Source organism: Macaca fascicularis, chromosome X (genome assembly GCF_037993035.2).
Source record: "Macaca fascicularis isolate 582-1 chromosome X, T2T-MFA8v1.1".
Taxonomy (NCBI): domain Eukaryota; kingdom Metazoa; phylum Chordata; class Mammalia; order Primates; family Cercopithecidae; genus Macaca; species Macaca fascicularis.
The window spans coordinates 84,666,652-84,690,515 of NC_088395.1; the positions used below are offsets into that span (position 1 = coordinate 84,666,652).

General features: G+C 39.5%; 1 protein-coding gene across 1 annotated transcript; it reads right to left on the reverse strand.

Moving 5' to 3' along the window:
• Window positions 1-10,441: 10,441 nt before the first annotated feature.
• On the reverse strand, window positions 10,442-23,569 carry LOC135969106 (fibronectin type III domain containing protein 3C1-like). Its single transcript, XM_065537911.1, is given in 13 exon segments — window positions 10,442-11,154; window positions 11,231-11,232; window positions 11,281-11,397; window positions 12,140-12,208; window positions 12,816-12,931; window positions 13,145-13,251; window positions 14,062-14,114; window positions 14,117-14,232; window positions 14,315-14,435; window positions 14,548-14,608; window positions 15,145-15,283; window positions 15,464-15,561; window positions 23,528-23,569. Coding segments are annotated over 13 exon segments (1,179 nt in total). The 3' UTR covers window positions 10,442-11,016.
• Between the last annotated feature and the right edge of the window lie 295 nt (window positions 23,570-23,864).

Sequence of the window (23,864 nt, forward strand, 5' to 3'; positions counted from 1 at the left end):
TCTTGTGTGTGTCTATTATTTCTTGACCTGCCGATCCACCTGGGAACAAAGAAAGAGCCCCGTTGCATTGCAGGCTGCTGGCCAGATCCTGCAATATTCAGTCCCATCCAGGTTGCTGTGAATGCCATTAATTCATTCCTTTATGGCTGAGTAGTATTCGATCATATACATATATACCACAGTTTCTTTAACCACTTGTTGATTGTTGGGCATTTGTGCAGGTTCCATATTTTTGCAATTGTGAGTTGTGCTGCTATAAACATACTGAAATTGAGTGTATTCAGACAATTTCACAGGCTGATAGTTAACTCTAAAAATAGAATACGGGCTCAAACAAATGTTAGTCCTCAATGGAATAAGTGAGGTTGAAACTCGGTCTAATGTATAAGGAAATCATACCATATGAATGACCTAGTGGTTTAAAATAATTAAAAAAAAAAATTTCCATAGGTTATTGGGAAGCAGGTGGTGTTTGGTTACTTGAGTAAGTTCTTTAGTGGTGATTTGTGAGATTTTGGTTTACCCATCACCGGAGCAGTATACACTGCACCCTATTTGCAGTTTATCCCTTTCCCCCTGAGTCCCCAAAGTCCATTGTGTCATTCTTATGCCTTTGCATCCTCATAGCTTAGCTCCCACTTATAAGTGAGAATATAAGATGTTTGGTTTTCCATTCCTCAGTTATTTTACTTAGTATAATAGTCTCTAATCTCATCCAGGCCTTGATATTGAGTTTTTTTTTTTTTTTTTTTAAGAAATATCCATACTGTTTTCCATAGTGGCTTTAATAATTTGTGTTTCTACCAGCAGTGTATGGAGTTTACTTTTCTTGAGAGACGGTGGATCATGGCAGATGAGAGGCAGGAATAGATTGCAGCTCTGGATAGAGCAGCATTGTGGAGGCTTGCATTGTGAATTTTAGCTCCAGATCGACTACAAGGACAAAACAGCAATCCTGAGAGGACCCACAGACCCTCTGAAGGAAACAGACTGCTCCTGCAGGACCCGGGAGACACCCCAAATACTGTGAGTGCCCCAACTGTGGAACTGGGAAAGGGAGACCCTCCTTTCTGGAACACACACCCCCAGTGGAGAAGTTGAAGGTCTGTTAGTGAGAGACATTCCGGACTTTATCTGGAGGTGAGTCAAGTTAGCAGAGCCGAGTGAAATACAGGGTGGAGGAGGCAGCAGGGAGGCCCGGGGAGCTCACTGAATCCCCAAGCAGCCTATTCCTGCCTGACACCACAGGGATCTATCAGGAGGGAGGCCAGAGGAGCAGGGGGTAAAACCCCACCAGGGAGAAGGACTTCCCTAGCTGAACTCTGTAACAATTTGAATGTGGCAAGAGTTCTCCTAGCCAGAACTCAGGGGAGAGTGCGAATCTGGCTTACAGACTTCACAGACTAGGGGAAGAACTAAAGCCCTTTTCTTTGGCGGCTGGGAACTGGAAAACCTCGGGCAAGCTTTCAAGCCTGCACTCCGCCTGGAAACAGACCTGGGGCTGTTGTGGGTGGCACGGTGGGGGTGAGACCGGCCTTTGGTTTGGGTGGGAGCTGGGTGAGGCCTGTGACTGCTGGCTTTTCCCCACTTCCCTGACAACCTAGGTACACAACTCCAGGTACACAACTCCAGTGACCTGGGAATCTTACCCCATCCCCACAGCAGCCACAGCAAGACCCGCCCAAGGAGAGTCTGAGCTCAGACACACCTAGCACTGCCCCCACCTGATGATCCTTCCCTACCCACCCTGGTAGTGGAAGACAAAGGATATGTAATCTTGGGAGTTCTAGGGCCCTGCCCACGGCCGGTCCTTTTCCACACTACTACAGCTAATGCTTTCTGGAAAGCATCACCTCCTGGCAGGAGGTCAACCAGCACAAAAATAGAACATTAAACCACTAAAGCTAAGAACACTCACGGAAGGTTCTTGCAACCTTCACCACCTCTACTGGCACAGGGGCTATTATCCACGGTTGAGAGACTCATAGATGGTTCACATCACAGGACCCTGTGCAGAAACCCCCAGAACCAGCCAGGAGCTGGGTAGACTCGCTGGGTGGCTAGACCCAGAAGAGAGACAATAATCACTGCAGTTCAGCTCACAGAAAGCCACAACCACAGGAAAAGGGGGCGAGTACTACATCAAGGGAATACCCTGTGAGACAAAAAAATCTGAACAACAGCCTTCAGCCCTAGACCTTCCCTCTGACAGAGCCTACCCAAATGGAAAGGAACCAGAAAAGCAACCCTGGTAATATGACAAAACAAGGCTCGTTAACACCCCCCCAAAATCACACTAGTTCAACAGCAATGGATCCAAACCAAGAAGAAATCCCTGACTTACCTGAAAAAGAATTCAGGAAGTTAGTTATTAAGCTAATAAGGGAGGCACTAGAGAAAGCAAAGCCCAATGCAAGGAAATCCAAAAAATGATACAAAAAGTGAAGGGAGAAATATTCAATAAAATAGGTAGCTTAATTTAAAAACAAAAATTCAGGAGACTTTGGACACACTTTTAGAAATGCAAAATGCTCTGGGAAGTCTCAGCAATAGAATTGAACAAGTAGGAGAAAGAAATTCAGAGCTCGAAGACAAGGTCTTCAAATTAACCCAATCCAACAAAGACAAAGAAAAAAGAATAAGGAAATATGATCAAAGCCTCCAAGAAGTTTGGGATTATGTTAAATGACCAAACCTAAGAATAATTGGTATTCATTAGGAGGAAGACAATTCTAAAAGCTTGGAAAAACATTTTGGGGGGATAATCAAGGAAAACTTCCCCAACCTTGCTAGAGACCTAGATTTGCAAACATACAAAGCACAAAGAACACCTGGAAAATTCATCACAAAAACATCTTCACCTAGGCAAATTGTTATCAGGTTATTCAAACTTAAGACCAAGGAAAGAATCTTAAGAGCTGTGAGACAGAAGCACCAGGTAACCTATAAAGGAAAACCTATCAGATTAACAGTAGACTTCTCAGCAGAAAGCCTACAAGCTAGAAGAGATTGGGGCCCTATCTTTAACCTCCTCAAACAAAACAATCTTCAGCCAAGAATTTTGTGTCCAGCAAAACTAGGCATCCTATATGAAGAAAAGATATAATTGTTTTCAGATAAACAAATGCTGAGAGAATTTACCAAGCCACCACTACAAGAACTGCTAAAAGGAGCTCTAAATCTTGAAAGAATCCTGGAAACACATCAAAACAGAATCACTTTAAAGCATAAAGCACACAGGACCTATAAAACAAAAATTCAAGTTAAAAAGCAAAAACAATGTCCAGGCATGGTGGCTCATGCCTGTAATCCCAGCACTTTGCGAGGCTGAGATGGGCAGATCACGAGGTCAGGAGATCGAGACCATCCTGGCTAACACGGTGAAACCCCGTCTCTACTAAAAATACAAAAAACTAGCCGGGCGAGGTGGCGGGCGCCTGTAGTCCCAGCTACTCGGGAGGCTGAGGCGGGAGAATGGCGTAAACCTGGGAGGCGGAGCTTGCAGTGAGCTGAGATCTGGCCACTGCACTCCAGCCTGGGGGACAGAGCGAGACTCCGTCTCAAAAAAAAAAAAAAAAAAAAAGCAAAAACAAAAAACAAAGTACACAAGTAACAAAGAGCATGATGAATGATGAATGCAACGGTCCTTCACTTTTCAATACTAACATTCATAAATGGCCTAAATGCTCTACTTAAAAGATATAGAACTGCAGAATGGATAAGAACTCACCAACCATCTGCTGCCTTCAGAAGACTCACCTAACACATAAGCACTCACATAAAGTTAAAGTAAAGGGGTGGAAAAAAGCATTTCATGCAAATGGACACCAAAATTAAGCAGGGGTAGCTATTCTTATATCAGACAAAACAAACTTTAAAGCAACAGTGGTTAAAAGAGACAAAGGGGGACATTATATAATGGTGGAAGGCCTTATCCACCAGGAAAATATCACAATCTTAAACATATATGCACCTAACACTAGACCTCCCAAATTTATAAAACAATTACTAATAGACCTAAGAAATGAGATAGACAGTAACACAATAATAGCGGGAGACTTCAGTACTCCACTGACAGTACTAGACAGGTCATCAAGACAGAAAGTCAACAAAGAAACAATGGATTTAAACTATACCTTGGAACAAATGGACCTAACAGATATCTACAGATCACTTCATCCAACAGCCACAGAATACACATTCTATTCAACAGCTCGTGGAACTTTCTCCAAGATAGACAATATGAAAGGCCATAAAATGAGCCTCAATAAATTAAAAAAAAATTGAAAGTATATCAAGCACTTTCTCAGACCACAGTGGAATAGAACTGGAAATCAACTCCAAAGGGAACCCTCAAAGCCATGCAAATACATGGAAATTAAATAACCTGCTCCCGAATGAGCATTGGGTCAAAAACGAAATCAAGATGAAAATTAAAAAAATTTTCAGGACAGATGCGGTTGCTCATGCCTGTAATCCCAGCACTTTGGGAGGTGGAGGCGGATCACCTGGGGTCAGGAGTTCTCAAGACCAGCTTGACCAACATGGTAAAACCCCATCTCTACTAAAAATACAAAAATTAGCCAGGTGTGGTGGCAGGTGCCTGTATTCCCAGCTACTTGAGAAGCTGAGGCACGAGAATTGCTTGAACCTGGGAGTCGGAGGTTGCAGTGAGCCGAGATCGCACCACTGCACTACAGCCTGGGCAACAGAGTGAGACTCTCTCTTAAATTTTTTTTTTTTCACACTAAATGACAATAATGACACAACCTATCAAAACCTCTGGGATACAGCTAATATGGTGCTATGAGAAAAGTTCATAGCCCTAAACACCTACATCAAAAGGTCTGAAAGAGCACAAACAGACAATCTAAGGTCACACCTCAAGGAACTAGAGAAACAAGAACAAACCAAAACCAGCAGAAGAAAGAAAATAACCAAGATCAGAGCAGAACCAAACGAAATTGAAACAAAAAAAAAGTATGAAAGATAAATGAAACAAAAGGCTGGTTCTTTGAAAAGACAAATAAGATTGATAGACCATTAGCAAGATTAACCAAGGAAAGAAGAGAGAAAATCTGCATAACTTCACTGAGAAACGAAACAGGAGATATTACAACTGACACTACCAAAATACAAAAGATCATTCAAGGCTACTATGAGCAGCTTTATGCACATAAACTAGAAAACCTACAAGAGATGGATAAATTTCTGGAAAAAATACAACCCTCCTAGTTTAAATCAGCAAGAGTTAGATAACCTGAACAGACCAATAACAAGCAGTGAGACTGAAATGGTAATTTAAAAATTACCAACAAAAAAAAGTCCAGGACCAGACGGACTCACAGCAGAATTTGACCAGACATTCAAAGAAGAATTGGTACCAATCCTTTTGACACTATTCCACATGATAGAGAAAGAAGGAACCCTTCCTAATTCATTTTATGAAGCCAGCATTACCCTAATACCAAAACCAGGAAAGGATACAACCAAAAAAGAAAACTATGTGCTGATATCCTTGATGAACATGGATGCTAAAATTCTTAACAAAGTACTAGCTAACCGAATCTGACAACATATCAAAAAGATAATCCACAATGATCAAGTGGGTTTCATACCAGGGATGCAGGGATGGTTTAATACACACAAGTCAATAAGTGTGATTCACCACATAAACAGAATTTAAAACAAACATCACATGATCATCACAATAGATGCAGAAAAAGCATTCAACAAAGTCCAGCATCACTTTATGATCAAAACTCTCAGCAAGATCGGCATACAAGGGGTATACCTTAATGTAATAAAAGCTATCTCTGACAAACCCACAGCCAACATGATACTGAATGGGGAAAAGTTGAAAGCATTCCCCCTGAGAACGGGAACAAGACAAGGATGCCTACCCTCACTACTCCTCTTCAACCTAACACTGGAAGTCTTAGCCAGAGCAATCCAACAAAAGAAAGAGATAAAAGGCATCCTAATCAGTAAAAAGGAAGTCAAATTGTCCCTGTTTCCTGATGATATGATAGTTTACCTTGAAAACCCTAAGGACTCCTCCAGAAAGCTCTTAGAACTGATAAAAGAATTCAGCAGACTGCACGCGGTGGCTCATGCCTGTAATCCTAGCACTTTGGGTGGCCGAGGCAGGTGGATCACCTGAGCTCAGGAGTTCGAGACCAGCCTGGCCAACGTGGTGAAACCCTGTCTCTACTGAAAATACAAAAATTAGAAAAGGCGTGTTTGTGCACACTTGTAATCCCAGCTACTTGGGAGGCTGAGGCAGGAGAATCACTTGAACCTGGGAGGAGGAGGTTGCAGTGAGCTGAGATTGCACCACTGCACTCCAGCCTGGGAGACAAGACTGAAACTCTATCTCCAAAAAAAACAAAAACAAAAACAAAAACAAAAAAAAACAGCAAAGTTTCTGGATACGAGATTAACGTACACAAATCAGTAGCCCTTCTATACACCAACAGTGACCACGCAGAGAATCAAATCAAGAACTCAACCTCTTTCACAATACCTGCCAAAAAAAAAAAAAAAAAAAAAAAAAAAAAGGAATATACCTAACAAAGGAGCCAAAAGACCTCTACATGGAAAACTACAAAACATTGCTAAAAGAATCAGATGACACAAACAAATGGAAACGCATCCCATACTCATGGATGGGTAGGATCAATATTGTGAAAATGACCATACTGCCAAAAGCAATCTACAAATTCAATGCAATCCCCATCAAAATACCACCATCATTCTTCACAGAGTTAGAAAAAGCAATTCTAAAATTCATATGGAACCAAAAAAGAGCCCACATAGCCAAAGCAAGACTAAGCAAAAATAACAAATCCAGAGGCATCACACTACCTGATTTCAAACTATACTATAAGGCCGTAGTCACCAAAACAGCATGGGACTCTGACGAGTTGATGAGTGCAGCACGCCAACATGGCACAGGTATACGTATGTAACAAACCTGCACGTCATCCACATGTACCCTAGAACTTAGAGTATAATTAAAAAAAAAAAATACACACATAGACCAATGGAACAGAATAGAGAGTCCAGAAATAAAGCCAAATTCTTACAGTCAACTGATCTTTGACAAAGCAAACAAAAGCATAACGTGGGGGAAAGGACTGCCTTTTCAACAAATGCTGCTGAGATAATTGGCTAGCCACATGTAGGAGAATGAAACTGGATCCTTAGCTCTCACCTTATACAAAAATCAACTCAAGATGGATTAAGGACTTAAACCTAAGACCTGAAACTATAACAATTCTAGAGGATAACATTGGAAAAACCCTTCCAGACATTGGCTTAGGCAAGGATTTCATGACCAGAAACTTAAAAGCAATTGAAAAAAAAAGAAAAATAGCTGGGACCTAAGTAAACTAAAGAGCTTTTGCATGGCAAAAGGAACAGTCAGCAGAGCCCAGCCTGATTTTGAACTCCTGGGCTCAAGGAATCCTCCCACCTCAACCTCCCAAAGAGCTAGGATTACAGGCCTGAGCCATCAAGCCTGGCCTTCTTTGTCTTTTTAATTATAGCCTTCTGACTGGTTTAAGATGATATCTTATTGTGGTTTTGATTTGCTAATGTTGAGCATTTAAAAATATACCTGTTGGCCATTTGTATGTCTTCTTTCATCCCCTATCCTTTGGGCTATTGCAATGACATCCTAATTAATAAATATGTATTGTGAGAGCATTTTTTTCCAACACAAAAAATAGTGACACCCAACAAATCTGACAAAGGATTTTTTTTTAAAAAGACAACTTTCAGTTATGAAAGGCAATCTGAGGGATGGACATTAGATATCAAGTATCAGTGTTCAGGTTATGAATCTTACAGTTCTAGTAGTTAAGAAGAGGAAGAGATCACTTCCATTTTGCTTATCAGGGAAACATTTATACAAGAGCTTGATTTTAAGGAACAAGATAGGCAGAGAGCACAGTATGAACAAATGCACATGGCATATTTGTTAGTGGTTATTGCAGAGTAGACTTGTTTGTTTGGAATGGAGAGTTCATGCAGTTTTTCCTAATTGATGATAATTATCACTTTGGGTGCTTGTTAAATATATGATTAGCAAACCTCTGGATTAGAAATTTTGATTCAATAGGTCTGAGTGAGGGTATAGGAGTCAGTGTTTTTAACAAGCATATCAGATGATTCTTAGGTTCAGGGAAATTTGGGAAACACAGAACTGTAGAGAGAATAATGGCAGATGAAGGTGGAATGGAAAGTAGGTGCTAGATAATGTGAGACTTTCAAAGCCAGGTGCAGGAGCTCAGAATGTTGCCACTGAATATGAGCAATATCTAACATTTGGAAGTCTGTGACTATCTCCTGCTTTCCATATTGGAAATGCTGCCAGTATTATGACTGTGGATAGCATAGGTTATGAGCTGTTGTCTTGTTTACATTGGAGGAACTGTCAGGTTTCCTTGGACTCTGCAAAAATATGTAGTTGCAGGAATGAGACTTTTAACTTCATAGCTCAAGCAAGGGCTTGTGTCAATCAAGTGCACTGATTTTTCAATTTGTCCCCACTCTAGCCTGTAATCAGTGATTTCAGCACCATTGCATACAGGAATGTGAAAGAGGCAACAGACACAGAAATTGAGTTCTTTCTCTAGGTAGTCACTATACTAGATACTGTCAAGAGTTACAGCATGATCCTTTCAGTGTCAAAGCTTATAATCTATTAAATGCTATGAGATACAGACAAGTGTAGAAATAATTAAGCATAAGGCAGTATACTATAATCAACATTAAAAGGCTCAAATAAAACTAAGAAAAAGGATCATCTAATTTTACATATTAGATGAATGCCTTTAAAAATGTATTAAAATTATTTTTAAGTGAGTTACTTAAAAAAGAGCAAACTTACATATACTAATGTTGCTTTATATTACTATTGGTTACTGGGATGAAACACAAACCCCAGTATTCTCTGGCCTTTATACAGTGATACAGTGATACAGTGATGTAATCATACCTGTCATCTATTATTAAGACACTAAGGCTTTTTGTTAATGCTACACATACCCTGCTAGAGTCTGGGAAAAAGGGAAGAAAATTTTAAAGATACTTACATGGCTGAATAATTAGGCCTCTTTTTTAAATTTAATTTTATTTTTTTTATTTTTATTTTTTAGAGCTTAGTTTGAATGTGAAAATATTCACATGGATGTAAAAAAGTTATTTTCTGTTTTTTTTTTTTTTTTTTTTTTGATGGAGTTTCGTTCTTGTTGCTCAGGTTAGAGAGCAATGGCGCCATCTTGGTCCACCGCAACCTCTGCCTCCCAGGTGCAAGTGATTCAGTGATTCTCCTGCTTCAGCCTCCCGAGTAGCTGGGATTACAGGCATGCGCCACCACGCCTGGGTAATTTTGTATTTTTAGTAGAGACAGGGTTTCTCCATGTTGGTCAGGCTGTCTTGAACTCCTGACCTCAGGTGATCTGCCTGCCTCGGCCTCCTAAAGTGCTGGGATTACAGTTGTGAGCCACTGCGCCCAACCAAAAGTTTGTTTTTTTTAAAGCTTCATTATCTTATAGCCACATTTCTTATGTGTCATACTATATAGTTACATGCAAGCAAACATGACCAGAGATTTCCCAATGACGCTTTAAAAAATGCTAAGTTCTATAAATTGATTTAACTTTATCTCTTATTTTAGTTTTAAAAATTAAATTAGTGACCTATTGATATTCTACTTGGTTCTCCAAATGTATTACTCTCCTCAAATATAGGCTCTGTAGAGCAGGATTAGCATTGCTATAGCCTTCCTAGTACCATTAGTATTACATCCTAGGTGTGTTCCAGAAACCATGATCCAAGATTTGTGGGATTCTAATTCTAAACTCTGACTTCTTAGGGATTTCCAGAGTTTCCAAAAAAGGTTCTAAAAAAATTACTGTGCTTTTATAATAATCATAAATTAATAACAATAAATTGATAACATACTCCCCAACTAACAACAACACAGTTTGGACCCTTTCAGGTTAGTACAGGTATACCACATTGAGAAGGAGGGCCTGGGACTGATGCGGTTTCACACTTCATTGAAAGATCCAAACTACAAACAAACAAATAAGCAAACATACAAATGATTGTGCAGGCATGATCACTTCCCACCTTGACGGGAAGTAGCAGCATATATCCATCCAAAGTGAAATGGACTACAAATGGGACAATGTAACAATATAACTTCTCTATCCCTATTTGCTGTTTTTAACTAGAAATTGTGTATTCTACAGGAATTTGTTTACTCAATCTGTATTTCACTTCAGAGCCAGGGTGCCCTTGTGTGTCATCGTGGTTACCGTTTGCTTTTTTGACACATACAAGTGCTTCAGGGTTTCCATTAGCAACAGAATTTTCTATTAAAATATACAAAATCAAATTTAAAGTATTTTGTAAATAGTTTTAAAGGTGCTTCTCTAAAATTATACAAAATAATTTGAGAAGACTGTTAAAACACTTAAAGTAACAGAAGACTCAAAATATAGTAATCGTGTCAATTAATTTTTAAATTTTATTTACAGACTTAAAATAATTTGTGGTTGCAATTACTAAGTAAGAAACAACTAGCCAGGCTCGGTGGCTCCTGCCTGTAATCTCAGTGCTTTGGGAGGCTGAGGTGGGAGGATCACTTGAGGCCAGGAATTCATGACCAGCCTGGGCAACAAAGTGAGACCCTGTTTCTTCAAAAAATAAAAAATGTAGCTGGACATGACGGTGTATGCCTGTAGTCCCAGCTACTCGGGAGGCTGAAGAGGGAGGTTTGCTTGAGCCCAGGGGTTCAAGGCTGCAATGAGCTATGATTACTCTCAGTGCACTCCTGCTTGGGTGACAGAGTGAGACCCAGAATCTAAAAAATGAACAAAGTAACAAAAGAAATAATTGGCTGACCAATATTTGATTATATACTAAAAGAAAATCACTCTTTCTGCTTTAATATCATTTAATATATAAAAAATCAAAAGTTACAAAACAGGAAATATAGGCTTAGTCATACAAATCATACAAAGAAGCCTCACTGCATAGGACATTGGTTTCTCTGGATTTTGTCTTACCATTCAAGGGTGGAGGACAGCATGATGCAGGAGAAAGAGTAGGTGTTTGAATAGTCAATATATCTGAAGGCTAAGAGAAAGAAAAAATACGTTATGACTGTACTGAATTAAAGTTCAGTTTTGTAAAACATTTAGTAATATGATACAGCTCATTTCAGTCTTCAGTTTAAAATGTTTTCCATCTTTCTTTTCTCACCTGTCTGGACTATAAGTGAGTTACAAAAGACTCTCAGTTTATATGCAGTACCAGGTTGCAGGTGATTATATAGAAATTCCCTTTTGTTGCCACTGTAAATTATGTTCCAGAGATTCACTGAAGGGATAAAAGCAAATTTATTCAATTTATTTATGGGTAGCTTATCATTTAAAAAAATTTTTTTGAGTGGAGTCTTGCTCTATCGTCCAGGCTGGAGTGCAGTGGTGCAATCTTGTCTCACTGCAACCTCCACCTCCCGGGTTCAAGCGATTCTCATGCCTCAGCCTCCCAAGTAACTGGGATTACCAGCCTGTGCCACCAAACCTGGCTAATTTTTGTATTTTTAGTAGAGACGGAGTTTCACCATGTTGGCCAGGCTGGTCTTGAACTCCTGACCTCAAGTGATCCACCCGCCTTGGTCTCCTAAAGTGTTGGGATTACAGGCATGAACCACTATGTCCAGCTTGCTTATAAATGTTATCGGTTTCCGTGATATCTCATGTATATACTAAGAAATAACAACTTTGGAAACGAAGTTGGTCCAGTTATCTATTTCAATAGTAAAATAATATATGCCCCATGAATTAACCATAAAATCATAAGATATCAGTCAGTAAACATGATTTATTACTAAAAACTGCAGAAACTCAAGTAATTTCTTGGGTTTAGGTGATAGTATTATCCCAATGCCAATTTCCTAGTTTTGATAATTGTACTATGGTTATGTAAAATATTAATCTTAGGAGAAGCTGAGTGAAGATTTAACATGGGAACCCTCTATACCTTTTTTTTTTTGCAGTTTCTAGTGAGTCTAAAATTATTTCAAAATAAAATATTTAAAAAAATCATGATGCCTTACCATCTGAATTTTCACTAACTTCTAAACTGTAACTTGAAATGTATGTTCCACCATTATCTTTGGATGGTTCTGCAAAGAGAAATAAAATCAAAATTATTCTTGAATAAACTTAAAAGTCTCCCACTTGAATGTTATCTCATGAGTTAACAAAAATTTTTCACAGAGGAAAAAATGTAAACAAGAAACAATAGTGTATTAATAACCAGACATTAATAAAGATAATAAAAACATAATTCAAGTTACATGCTTGGAATATTGGACATGAAGCATTTAAATAAATATTGTAAAGTTATTTGCAAGAGACTGAAAAGCTAAGTATATGTGCCATAAAGTTGATTTCTCTAGTTTGGAGAGAAAATAATTTGTATGAATATAATTTCTTAAGCTGACGTTTATCACTGATGTGGCCTTCTAATTGTGGCCTCCATATTAGATGTAATCTTACTTAAGGACACATAAAGCTCAACAATTTGTTCATGTGCATATTAATGAGGTAGCAAGAGAGAACTAGAAAAATAATATAGTTTACAACTAAACCCATTTATATGGCAGAATATCTCACATATAAATGATTAAGAGAACATTTTATAAAGCTGAGGACAATGAGAGGAAGATTTCTTCTCAATAGTTAATATTAAGACAGAGGGAAAATTTTAAATACAAAAACATTACTTACTCCATCCCATTTTTACACTGTGTGCATGGATCTTTCCCTTTATATATGGTTTTCTAGGGGATCCAGTTTTATCTGGACAGGTAGTATATTTTACTTCTCCACTGGAGTTGCTTTTCCTTCCATATTGCAGGCAAAGATCTGTTTAAATAAAAGAGGATGATGTGGCTGACCATTGCAAATGAATGTCTGATTTGAAAATGTTCAGTTTGCAAATATAAAGTAAGTTGAGTGAGCATTTCTAAGAACTAAATACAAAATAAGGCTTAATTTCAAATAAAATACACTCATTTGTCTGGTGAAAAGTATAATTTTATATTAAAATATGACACAAATTTATAAAGTATAGCCACATACCCTTGTATGTAGTACTTCTCTGAAGACTTCTTATAGTGCATGAAAAGTCTTCTCCATTGTATTTCGGCTTAAAATCTAAACCCTAGAAAGACAATGAACTTTGGAACTGGACAAGCATGCATTACAACTTCAATTTATTTTCCATCTGGGTGATTCTGAGCAGGTCCCTTAGTGTCTCTGAACTTCAGTTTCTCTGTATAAAAAATGGAGATAATTTCTACTTTGACAGGCTCATTCCTTTGGGGGGATTTAATGAGGTAATGAATGTGAAAGCACTTAGTACGTTACTTGCAGCATAGAACACTTCTCAAAATTTATCTACTTTATGTAAACTGTGGTAAAATATACATAATATAATTTACAGCTGCTTTACAAATTTACCAGCCTATTCAGTACAGACTTGAAAGTTCAGGATGGAATGAAATAGTTGCCTGCCCTTATCAGGAATCCAGTGATAGGAACAAAGGGTAGAAATATGTTGAGGTGCTGAAGATTTATGTGACTATGCAAGGTTGTCTGGTATAGGCCCAAAGTTAAAAACTAACACAATTCTCTGAGTCTCTATGCTATTGTTATGGCTGCTGCTGCTTCTAGCTAATTTGCAGGGACTTGAGTAGTTTTAGATCTTTCTGTGCAGCATTGCCTAACCCCAGCTCTGCGCTGGCCCCATCTAGAACACAGGAAGTCAGGAGTCATGCAATTCCTGACCCAACCTAGGCTCTGTATTGGCTCCCTGCAGAACACAGGGGACTCAGGAATCATGCAATTCCTGAATGAATTGACTGAGTAGAAAGCAAATTGATTAAATTAAAACTCTTCTCAAGTGTGGAATCCATGTAACAAATACCTAAAACTGAGGTTGAAGATTAAAGCATATGAAAGAAAAATGTACAGATACTGCTTCCTCCATTTCTAGTACATAAGTAGGGGTGTCATTTGGGTTTGTGTTGGGGCACACCAGTCTAATGACAAATAACGGATTCTTGCTTCTTTTAGCTTAGGAGGCGGAGGTGTTGGAGGCATAGTTCCTGATGTATGGAAGACTGCTGTTTAACTGAAATCACTGAAAAATAGATTAAGATGGAAAATTAGTCTCAGATTCTTATTGAAGTATAGATTTAAATATTGTAAACATTTAAATATACTTCAAGCCAGAGTTATTTTTGGCAGCTAATCTGAATGAGTATTTTGTAGAAACACTCAGTCCAAGGATCTTGTGCTGTTTTATGATACTCATATAGCAACTTTTGAAGTCTTCACCTTTGCCTTTAATAATAGACACAAAATATTAGAATATCATAAAATGCTACAGTTAACAACAAAAATTCATCATAGCATTAATAATCATCCACAATCAAGTGCTTTTTAAAAATAAAACTGTATACTTCATCCCATTCCAAAAGGAAACTGTTTATTTTGGAACGATTATCATTGGAACCCTAAAAATATTTTTAAAAAGTTATGAGGGGCCGTTTTTACGTGGAATACATATATATGCTAAATACATATATGCATATGTATATACATTTAAAGTTATATAAGTTACTCTAAAATTAATCTGCTTATATTTTGTTTATGAAGCAATCCAGATTTTAAAGCTAAAATGCACTTTTTACACTCTGCAAGACATTCTTAGATTCTTTGTGTTGTTATGTTTTCCAAATTGTATACAATGAAAAAAATTGGAACTTAAGCAAATTGAGAGGTATATTTATTGGTAACTACAATTATAAATAATTAAGTTGTAGAAATCGATACTCCAACTTTGTTAATTATTGAAATTCTTACAAACATTTCTCAATTTTCCTTGATGCTTGGTATACATAGAAGTGAAAGATTATTATGAAGAATACAAAGTGCTAGGGAAATAAGTCGAACGAGGCATGCATCATTCTATACAATTTAGGACACTGTAGGAAGAGTATTTTTAAATTATAAAAACATGTTCAGGTGCTTTTGATAGTAAAATCCTTACTTTCCACTGTAAATTCAGGCTGCTCTTGGATCTGTTAATCAGTCTGGGTGCAAGTGGAGGGTCCGGTTTGCAACTTGGGGTTATGAAACTAACCAGTTCAAACACAGTTGTGTGTTCTGAGCCTCTTATGGTTGTTACTCTAAAAATGTAATAACAATTGTAAACTTTCAAATATTTATCCTGACATACATGATAAATTGCAAACTTGGGTTTCAGACATATTTCCTATGAGCTAAGTATAAGAAATTTGCTAATAAAAATTTTCTAATAAAGCAAAGTTGAGTCCCTGCAAATAATGATTCTCAAAGCACTCTCTTACCTGTTCCAAATGAAAAACAGTGAACTAATGCTAGATTTGGAGGAGCCTATTTGGAAGCTTGAAGGCAGGGTCACTCTGTTGGCAAATAGTAAGGCAGACTGAAGGAATTATAAGTAGTGACCGATACAGATTAGAGAGTCTGACTGGATATGGGGTGGTGTAGTCTGTTTAGAATGAAGTTCTTACCTTAAAAACTAGGCCATGGATGATTGTAGATCAACTAGGGTAAAGGTAACTACATCACCACTGTGAAGATAATCTTTGTTTACAGTGGATCTCACACATATTTAAAAGCTAAGTAAGCAGTGTTAATCATATATATTCAACTGACAGAAAAAGAGAAGCACAATTGAAATTTGGATAACTTTAATCCATTTTATGTGCATGCAAAATAGTGATTTAATAATTCATTACACTTTATTTGCATGCCAAATTAATACAGCTTTAAGAAATGAAATTTTACTATTTTACCATTGCATATTCTTCACACTGCAATAGTGCAGACTTCTCTTTAACTAGTTTATTTTAAATAGTATAGATATGAAAATCCTCAACGAAACCATGAATCATGAAATTTATTCATTCAGTCATCAAGAAAAATTTTCCTGGGGTGGGCACCTATCTGCTACAATGAATAGAGTGACTGCTCCCAAACTGATGCCTTCCTGAGCAAACAGTCACAAGTACCTAGGTGTGTTCTACCACCTTAAGAAATTCCGTCAGGCTACAGACTCTAAAATGTCCTCCAAAAAAAGGTAAAAAAATTGATGCTTCTAAGCACAGGCCACTCAGGGTGACCAGAAGTATCGGAAATAATATTTTCAATTAAAAATAATAATTTTTGTAAAGTGCATACTAGACAAATACCACCATGCAAATTCATACAAAAGTCATTTTTACAAAGAGCTTTTCATCACATCACACCTTACCATCCCCCTATCCAATATAGAAGGTTACATATTGTAAAACTTAGACTTAAAAAATTTAGCTGCTAGTTATAAAAGAAATAAAACTGATCATTAAATGCAAATCAAAACCACAATGAGACACCATCTCATACCAGTCAGAATGGCTATTATTTTATTGTTTTTGTTTCTTAAATTTTATTTTTCCATAAGTTATTGTGGTACAGGTGGTATTTGGTCACATGAGTAAAATTTTTGGTGGTGATTTGTGAGATTTTGGTGCATCCATCACCTAAGCAGTATACACTGTACCATATTTGTAGTCTTTTATCCCTCGGCCCTTCTCACTCTTCCCCCCAAGTCCCCAAAGTCCATTGTATCATTCTTATGCCTTTGCATCCTCATAGCTTAGTTCCCAGATATCAGTGAAAATGTACAATGTTTGGTTTTCCATTCCTGAGTAACTTCACTTAGAATAATAGTCTCCAATCTCATCTAGGTCACAGCAAATGCTGCTAATTCATTCCTTTTAATGGCTGAGTAGTATTCTATCACATATATATCTACCACAGTTCTTTTTTCCATTTTATTTATTTATTTTATTTTTTATTACTATTATTATTATACTTTAAGTTCTAGGGTACATGTGCATAACGTGCAGGTTTGTTACATTTGTATACTTGTGCCATGTTGCTGTGCTGCACCCATCAACTCGTCAGCACCCATCAACTCGCCATTTACATCAGGTATAACTCCCAATGCAATCCCTCCCCCCTCCCCCCTCCCCATGATAGGCCCCGGTGTGTGATGTTCCCCTTCCCGAGTCCAAGTGATCTCATTGTTCAGTTCCCACCTATGAGTGAGAACATGCGGTGTTTGGTTTTCTGTTCTTGTGATAGTTTGCTAAGAATGATGGTTTCCAGCTGCATCCATGTCCCTACAAAGGACACAAACTCATCCTTTTTGATGGCTGCATAGTATTCCATGGTGTATATGTGCCACATTTTCTTAATCCAGTCTGTCACTGATGGACATTTGGGTTGATTCCAAGTCTTTGCTATTGTGAATAGTGCTGCAATAAACATACGTGTGCATGTGTCTTTATAGCAGCATAATTTATAATCCTTTGGGTATATACCCAGTAATGGGATGGCTGGGTCATATGGTACATCTAGTTCTAGATCCTTGAGGAATCGCCATACTGTTTTCCATAATGGTTGAACTAGTTTACAATCCCACCAACAGTGTAAAAGTGTTCCTATTTCTCCACATCCTCTCCAGCACCTGTTGTTTCCTGACTTTTTAATGATTGCCATTCTAACTGGTGTGAGATGGTATCTCATTGTGGTTTTGATTTGCATTTCTCTGATGGCCAGTGATGATGAGCATTTTTTCATGTGTCTGTTGGCTGTATGAATGTCTTCTTTTGAGAAATGTCTGTTCATATCCTTTGCCCACTTTTTGATGGGGTTGTTTGTTTTTTTCTTGTAAATTTGTTTGAGTTCTTTGTAGGAAGAATCAATATCGTGAAAATGGCCATACTGCCCAAGGTAATTTATAGATTCAATGCCATCCCCATCAAGCTACCAATGAGTTTCTTCACAGAATTGGAAAAAACTGCTTTAAAGTTCATATGGAACCAAAAAAGAGCCCGCATCTCCAAGACAATCCTAAGTCAAAAGAACAAAGCTGGAGGCATCACGCTACCTGACTTCAAACTATACTACAAGGCTACAGTAACCAAAACAGCATGGTACTGGTACCAAAACAGAGATATAGACCAATGGAACAGAACAGAGTCCTCAGAAATAATACCACACATATACAGCCATCTGATCTTTGACAAACCTGAGAGAAACAAGAAATAGGGAAAGGATTCCCTATTTAATACAGCTCTTTTCAATTGAGAACTGAAGCTACAGAACACCAACATTTTTGCTGTGGTTGCTATTCTCTAGCCTTTAAATGAGACCCTAATAACTAAAGGATGTTTTGGTTTTCTGAATGTAAGCAAAATTAACAACCAAAGTACAGATGAAAAAGATGGCTGACTGAGGCAGCTGCGATGTGCCTCTTCCATGGAGAGGAACCACAATATTGAGTAAATTTTGATACTTTAAACAGATCTTTTGAGAGCAAACACTGAAATTTAATAGAGAGGCAATAGAAGGCACTGGTTGAAGAGGGAGGAAGCATAGCTGCCTGCTCAGTATTACTGCGTGCCAGGAATGGATCCCAGACCCAGACTGGACTCAAGGTAGGGGCAGTTTAAGGAACCCCAGGCACCACATTCCTTCTGTAGACCTCTGAGATCCTAGCTACAGGAGTTTCAATGACCTCCATAGACCTTTGGACTGGCAGGGGGAGTTGCCTGGAGAATAGGTAGAGGCACTGCTTGAACCCACGTGGAGACAAAAAGACTTCAGTATGCTGGGATGCTGCAGCACAATTGACTGGGTGCCCACCCCTAAGGCTGTGCATCCTGCTCTAAGCAGCTGCAGCTCCCGCCGTCTGGTGGGCCAGGAGAGAGTAGAGCCTACCCATCGTCATACACCCAAGATAGGCCCCACCGCCATTGCCCATTAGCGCAGGACCAAGGTGCATCCGAACTACACTCCCACCTCCCCCGCCCAGGTTTGCTGGTCCCTACCAAGATTGCCTGCCTGCCTGTTCCTGCAGAGGGTGCCCACAGCATAGCCTCCATTGCTCATTGCTCCGCACCCCCAGTGTTTTGTTTGTGGCCTGGGTACCTCCCCCGTCACAGCCAGTGATTGACCCAGAGGGTTCAGGTGACAAATCCACTGGCCTGGTCCCAGTTCTCCAGGACTTGATCACACCACCCAGGGGTATGGGGATGAGATTTGTAGCCTGACCCTGAGTAGGGGAGGAGACTCCACTGTTACAACACAGAGAAAAGTGGTGCATGAGTTGGTATGGTGCCACAGGAGCTGGGCACCACTTCCTTTCTAATACTGGACTGGAAAGATTCTGGTCTGTTAGCTGAGGTTTCTGCCACAGGGCATTTCATGGTCTAGAATGCCTGGAATGGCGTAGCAATCTGGGCATGGGAAGCCAGATGCCAGACCTGCCAGGTCAGGGGTGTGGGAGGTGAGTGGTCCCCACAGCTGCCTGCTGAGCTGAAAACCATGGGCTGTTTCTCTTCCCCTGAGTGGGCTCTGTGACACAAGGGGATGCCCCTGTCCCTCTTTGGAGGGTTGTCCTGGTGGCCTGAGAGTGGTCCCTAGACCCCCTTAAAAGTTGGCTCTTGCACCCACATTGGAGAGCCTGGTCATGGGCTCACCTGACCTAGCCCCGCCCACCTTTGCCCCATCCAGGTGCCTTGGTGAAAGAGCGTGTGATGGGACCCCTGAGAGCCTTATGCCCTACCCATCACCAGGAACACCTGGGTACTTCCCTCAGTAGACAAAAACCAAGCGAAAAATTCCACTGCTATGGCTGTAACTGCCTCTCACCTGCAAGTGCCACCTACTGGCCAGGAGGTCAAACTGCGTGGCTCATCACAACTTCAGCTGACCTCCTTGTACAGTGCTCAGCCAGATCATACCTTCAACAGCTGCCTACTGGCCTGCAGGGTCAACTGCACAGCCCAATATAATTTCTACTGACAGAAGTGTACAGCGCTGGAAAACAAGATAAGCCTCCTGAGGTATTTAACTTTGGTCTCTGCAGGAGAAAGTGAGCCTGACCACATGTACAGCACATTCCTACTACAACCTAAAAACAACTAGTATTTGAGAAAACCACTACACTAAGGCTATCTATAATCAAGGAATTCATAAAGAGCCTTGGCCCCCTGAAAGCACATAGAAATAAAACCAAAGGTCCCTACCTAACATAGGAAGGGAAGAAAAAAATCCCACCCGAACAAAAGTAAATTCAAAAGCAAGTGACAGCTTCTACAGATGACAAGAAAACAGCACAAGAACTCTAGCACCATGAAGAAATGGAATAGAATCAGGACCACACTAGCTCTCTAGCAATGGATCCTAACCAAGATGAAAACTTTGAATGACAGAAAAAAAATTCAAGATATGGGTTATAAGAAAGCTCAATGAGATCCAGAGAAAGTTGAAAATGAACACACAGAAAGCAGAAAAAACAATTCAGGAGATGAAAGATGAGATAGATGTAAAAAAACAACAGCAAACAAAACTTTTGGAAGTGAAAATTTCACTGAAGGAATTTCAAAACACACATAAAAGCTTTAACAACAGACTAGACCAAGCAGAAGAAATAATTTCAGAGTTTGAAAGGCAGTCTTTTGAAGTAACACACTTGGACCAAAAGAAAAAAGAATTTTAAAAAATGAACAAAGTCTTTGAGAAACATGGGATTATGTAAAGCTACCAAACCTATGACTTACAGGCATTTCTGAGAGAAGAGAAGAAAAAGTGAGAAGTTTGTAAAATATATTTGAGGGAATAATTCAGGAAAATTCCCCTAATCTTTCTAAAGAGGTACACATCCAAATACAAGAAATGCAGAGGACACCTGGAAGATACTATACAAAACAAGCATGTGTTAGGCCATTCTTGTATCGCTATAAAGAAATACCTGAGACTGGATAATTTATAAAGAGAAGAGTTTTAACTGGCTTACTATTCTGCAGGATTTACAGAAAACATGGTTCTGGTATATGCTAGGCTTCTAGGGTGGCCTAAGGAAGCTTACAATCATGGTAGGAGGTGAAGGTGGAGCAGGCACATCGAATGGCAAAAGCAGGAGCAAGTGAGAGAGAGAGAGTGGGTAGGGGAGCTGCCACACACTTTTAAATGACCAAATGTTGTGAGAACTCATTCACTGTGATGGTTAATACTGAGTATCAGTTTGATTGGATTGAAGGATGCAAAGTATTGATCCTGGGCATGTCTGTGAGGGTGTTGCCAAAGGAGATTAACATTTGAGTCAGTAGTCTGGGAAAGGCAGATCCACACTTAATCTGGATGGGGGGCAGCATCTAATCAGCTGCCAGCCCGGCCAGAATATAAAGCAGGCAGAAAATCGTGAGAAGGTTAGACTGGCTTAGCCTCCCAGCCTACATCTTTCTCCCATGCTGGATGCTTCCTGCCCTCGAACATCAGACTCCAAGTTCTTCAGCTTTGGTACTCAGACTGGCTTCCTTGCTCCTCAGCTTGCAGATGGCCTATTGTGGGACCTTGTGATCGTGTGAGTTAATACTACTTAATATACTTATATATATATATATATTCTAATATATATATTAGTATATATGTTCTATTAGTTCTGTATCTCTAGAGAACTCTGACTAATATAGATTTTGTTACCAGGAGTGGTTCTAGAGCATCAGAATATTAAGGATGGAGTCATTTCATTGATTTGGGGGTTTCTGGAGTTGGCTGCTTAATATGACTAGACCCCAAAATGCTAAGGACTCTACTTCTAATAGTGTGGAGAATACTGATAGTCCATTGCGTGAACTGTTTAGAGAGTTATGCAAAATAATGCATTTGACACTTCTGATTCACCACTCATGAGAGGTAAAGAGTTTAGGGACTCTATACATAATAACTTTGATTATATGTGCAGAACCAAGGAACACAGTAAAGTTGGCTGGTTGCTCCTAAGTTCACTGGACAAAGTGATGAAAGAAAATGAAGAATTCAGGGATCCTAACTCCTGGCTTCAGAAGCAGTTACTGAGCCTCAAGTTTGTTAAGATTGCCCTGAGTGATAGTATTATCTTCTGTAGAGAAAGAGCTAAAATTGTGGAAAAACAGATACAAACTCCTATCATGTGAGTGGCTTACTTGAAATAAAAGGGCAATGCACAGCCTTGCCATGTGTCTACTGTTAAAGTGAGGGCATTGATTGGAAAAGAATGAGATCATGCAACTTGGAATTGGGACCGTGATGAAGCTGGGGACATTGAGCTTATAAACTCCGATGAACCATTTTTTTTGCCAGAAGAAATAGCTTCTCCACCCCCAGTCGTGGCAACATCCCCTCCCCAACCCATGCTGCCATCAGCCTTTCCATCTTTGTCTGAGATAAACCCTTCACTGCCTGAGGCAACAGTGATGGCTTCCCCTAAGGCAGTTGCCAGGCAAGATGTTTATTCTCCTCAGGAGCCACCCCCAACACCCCTGTTTGCTTCTAGACCTATAACTAAAGTCGTGGCAGGCCTCTAGAAGTGAGATTCAGAGTGTGACCCATTTGGAGGTGCACTACACTCGAAAAAAACTGATTGAGTTTTCTAATCCATATAAGCGGAAATCTGGATAACAGGAATGGGAATGGATATTAAGGGTAATGATGGAAGGAACATAGAGTTGGATCAGGCTGAATGTATTGATTTGGGCCCAGTAAGTAGGGATTCTGCATTTAATGTTGAAGCTCAGGGAGTTAGAAAAGGTTCTAATAGTTTATTTGCTTTGTTAGCTGAAATATGGATTAAAAGATGGCCTACTGTGAGCGAGCTGGAAATACCCGATCTCTATTGGTTTAATGTAAAGGATGGGATCCAAAGTCTTAGGGATATTGGGATGGTGGAGTGGATTAGTCACTTTAGACCTACTCATCACAGCTGGGACGGTCCAGAAGATATACCCTTGACCAATGCCTTGAGAAATAGATTTGTGAGGGTAGCACCTGCATCTTTGAAGAGCCCTGTAATTGCTTTTCTCTGTATGTCAGATCTAGCAGTGGGAACCACCGTCATTCAACTACAAAATTTAAGTACAATGGGAATAATTGGATCCTGAGGTGGCAGAGGCCAAGTGGTGGCACTCAGCTGTCAAAGGCAAGGTAGATGTAACTACTGTAATGGACAGCAGAGGCAAAGCAGCAATCAGAATAGTCTGACTCATGTAGAGCTCTGGCATTGGCTAATTAATCATGGTGTTCCTAGAAGTGAGATTGATAGGAAGCCTACTACATTCATACTTAATTTATATAAGCAGAAAACTTCCAGGTTGAATGGACAAAAGACTAATTTGAATTCTAAAAACAGAGAATCACAGCCCCTCAATCAATTTCCAGACTTGGGCTAGTGACAAATCTGGAACTGCTTGAATGAAGGGGCGGCCAGGTCCCCTTGAGGAAGAAACCCCTACACTACCAGCAATTTAAGCTGTTAATCTTTCTCTCATCCTTCCCCAAGGAGAGCTCTGGCATTTTACCAGGGTAACTGTGCACTGGGGAAAGGGCAAATGATCCGACATTTCGGGAACTACTGGATACTGCCTCTGAGCAGATGTTGATACTGGGGGGGCCAAAATGTCATTGTGGTCCTCCAGTTAAAGTAGGGACTTATGGAGGTCAGGTAATTAATGGAGTTTTGGCTCAGGTCCAACTTACAGTGAGACCAGTGGGTCCTCAGACTCATCCTGTGGTCATTTTCCCAGTGCCAGAATGCATAATTGGCATAGACACACTTAGTAGCTGGCAGAACTCCCACATTGGCTCCCTGACTGGTAGGGTGAGGGCTATTATGGTGGGAAAGGTCAAATGGAAGCC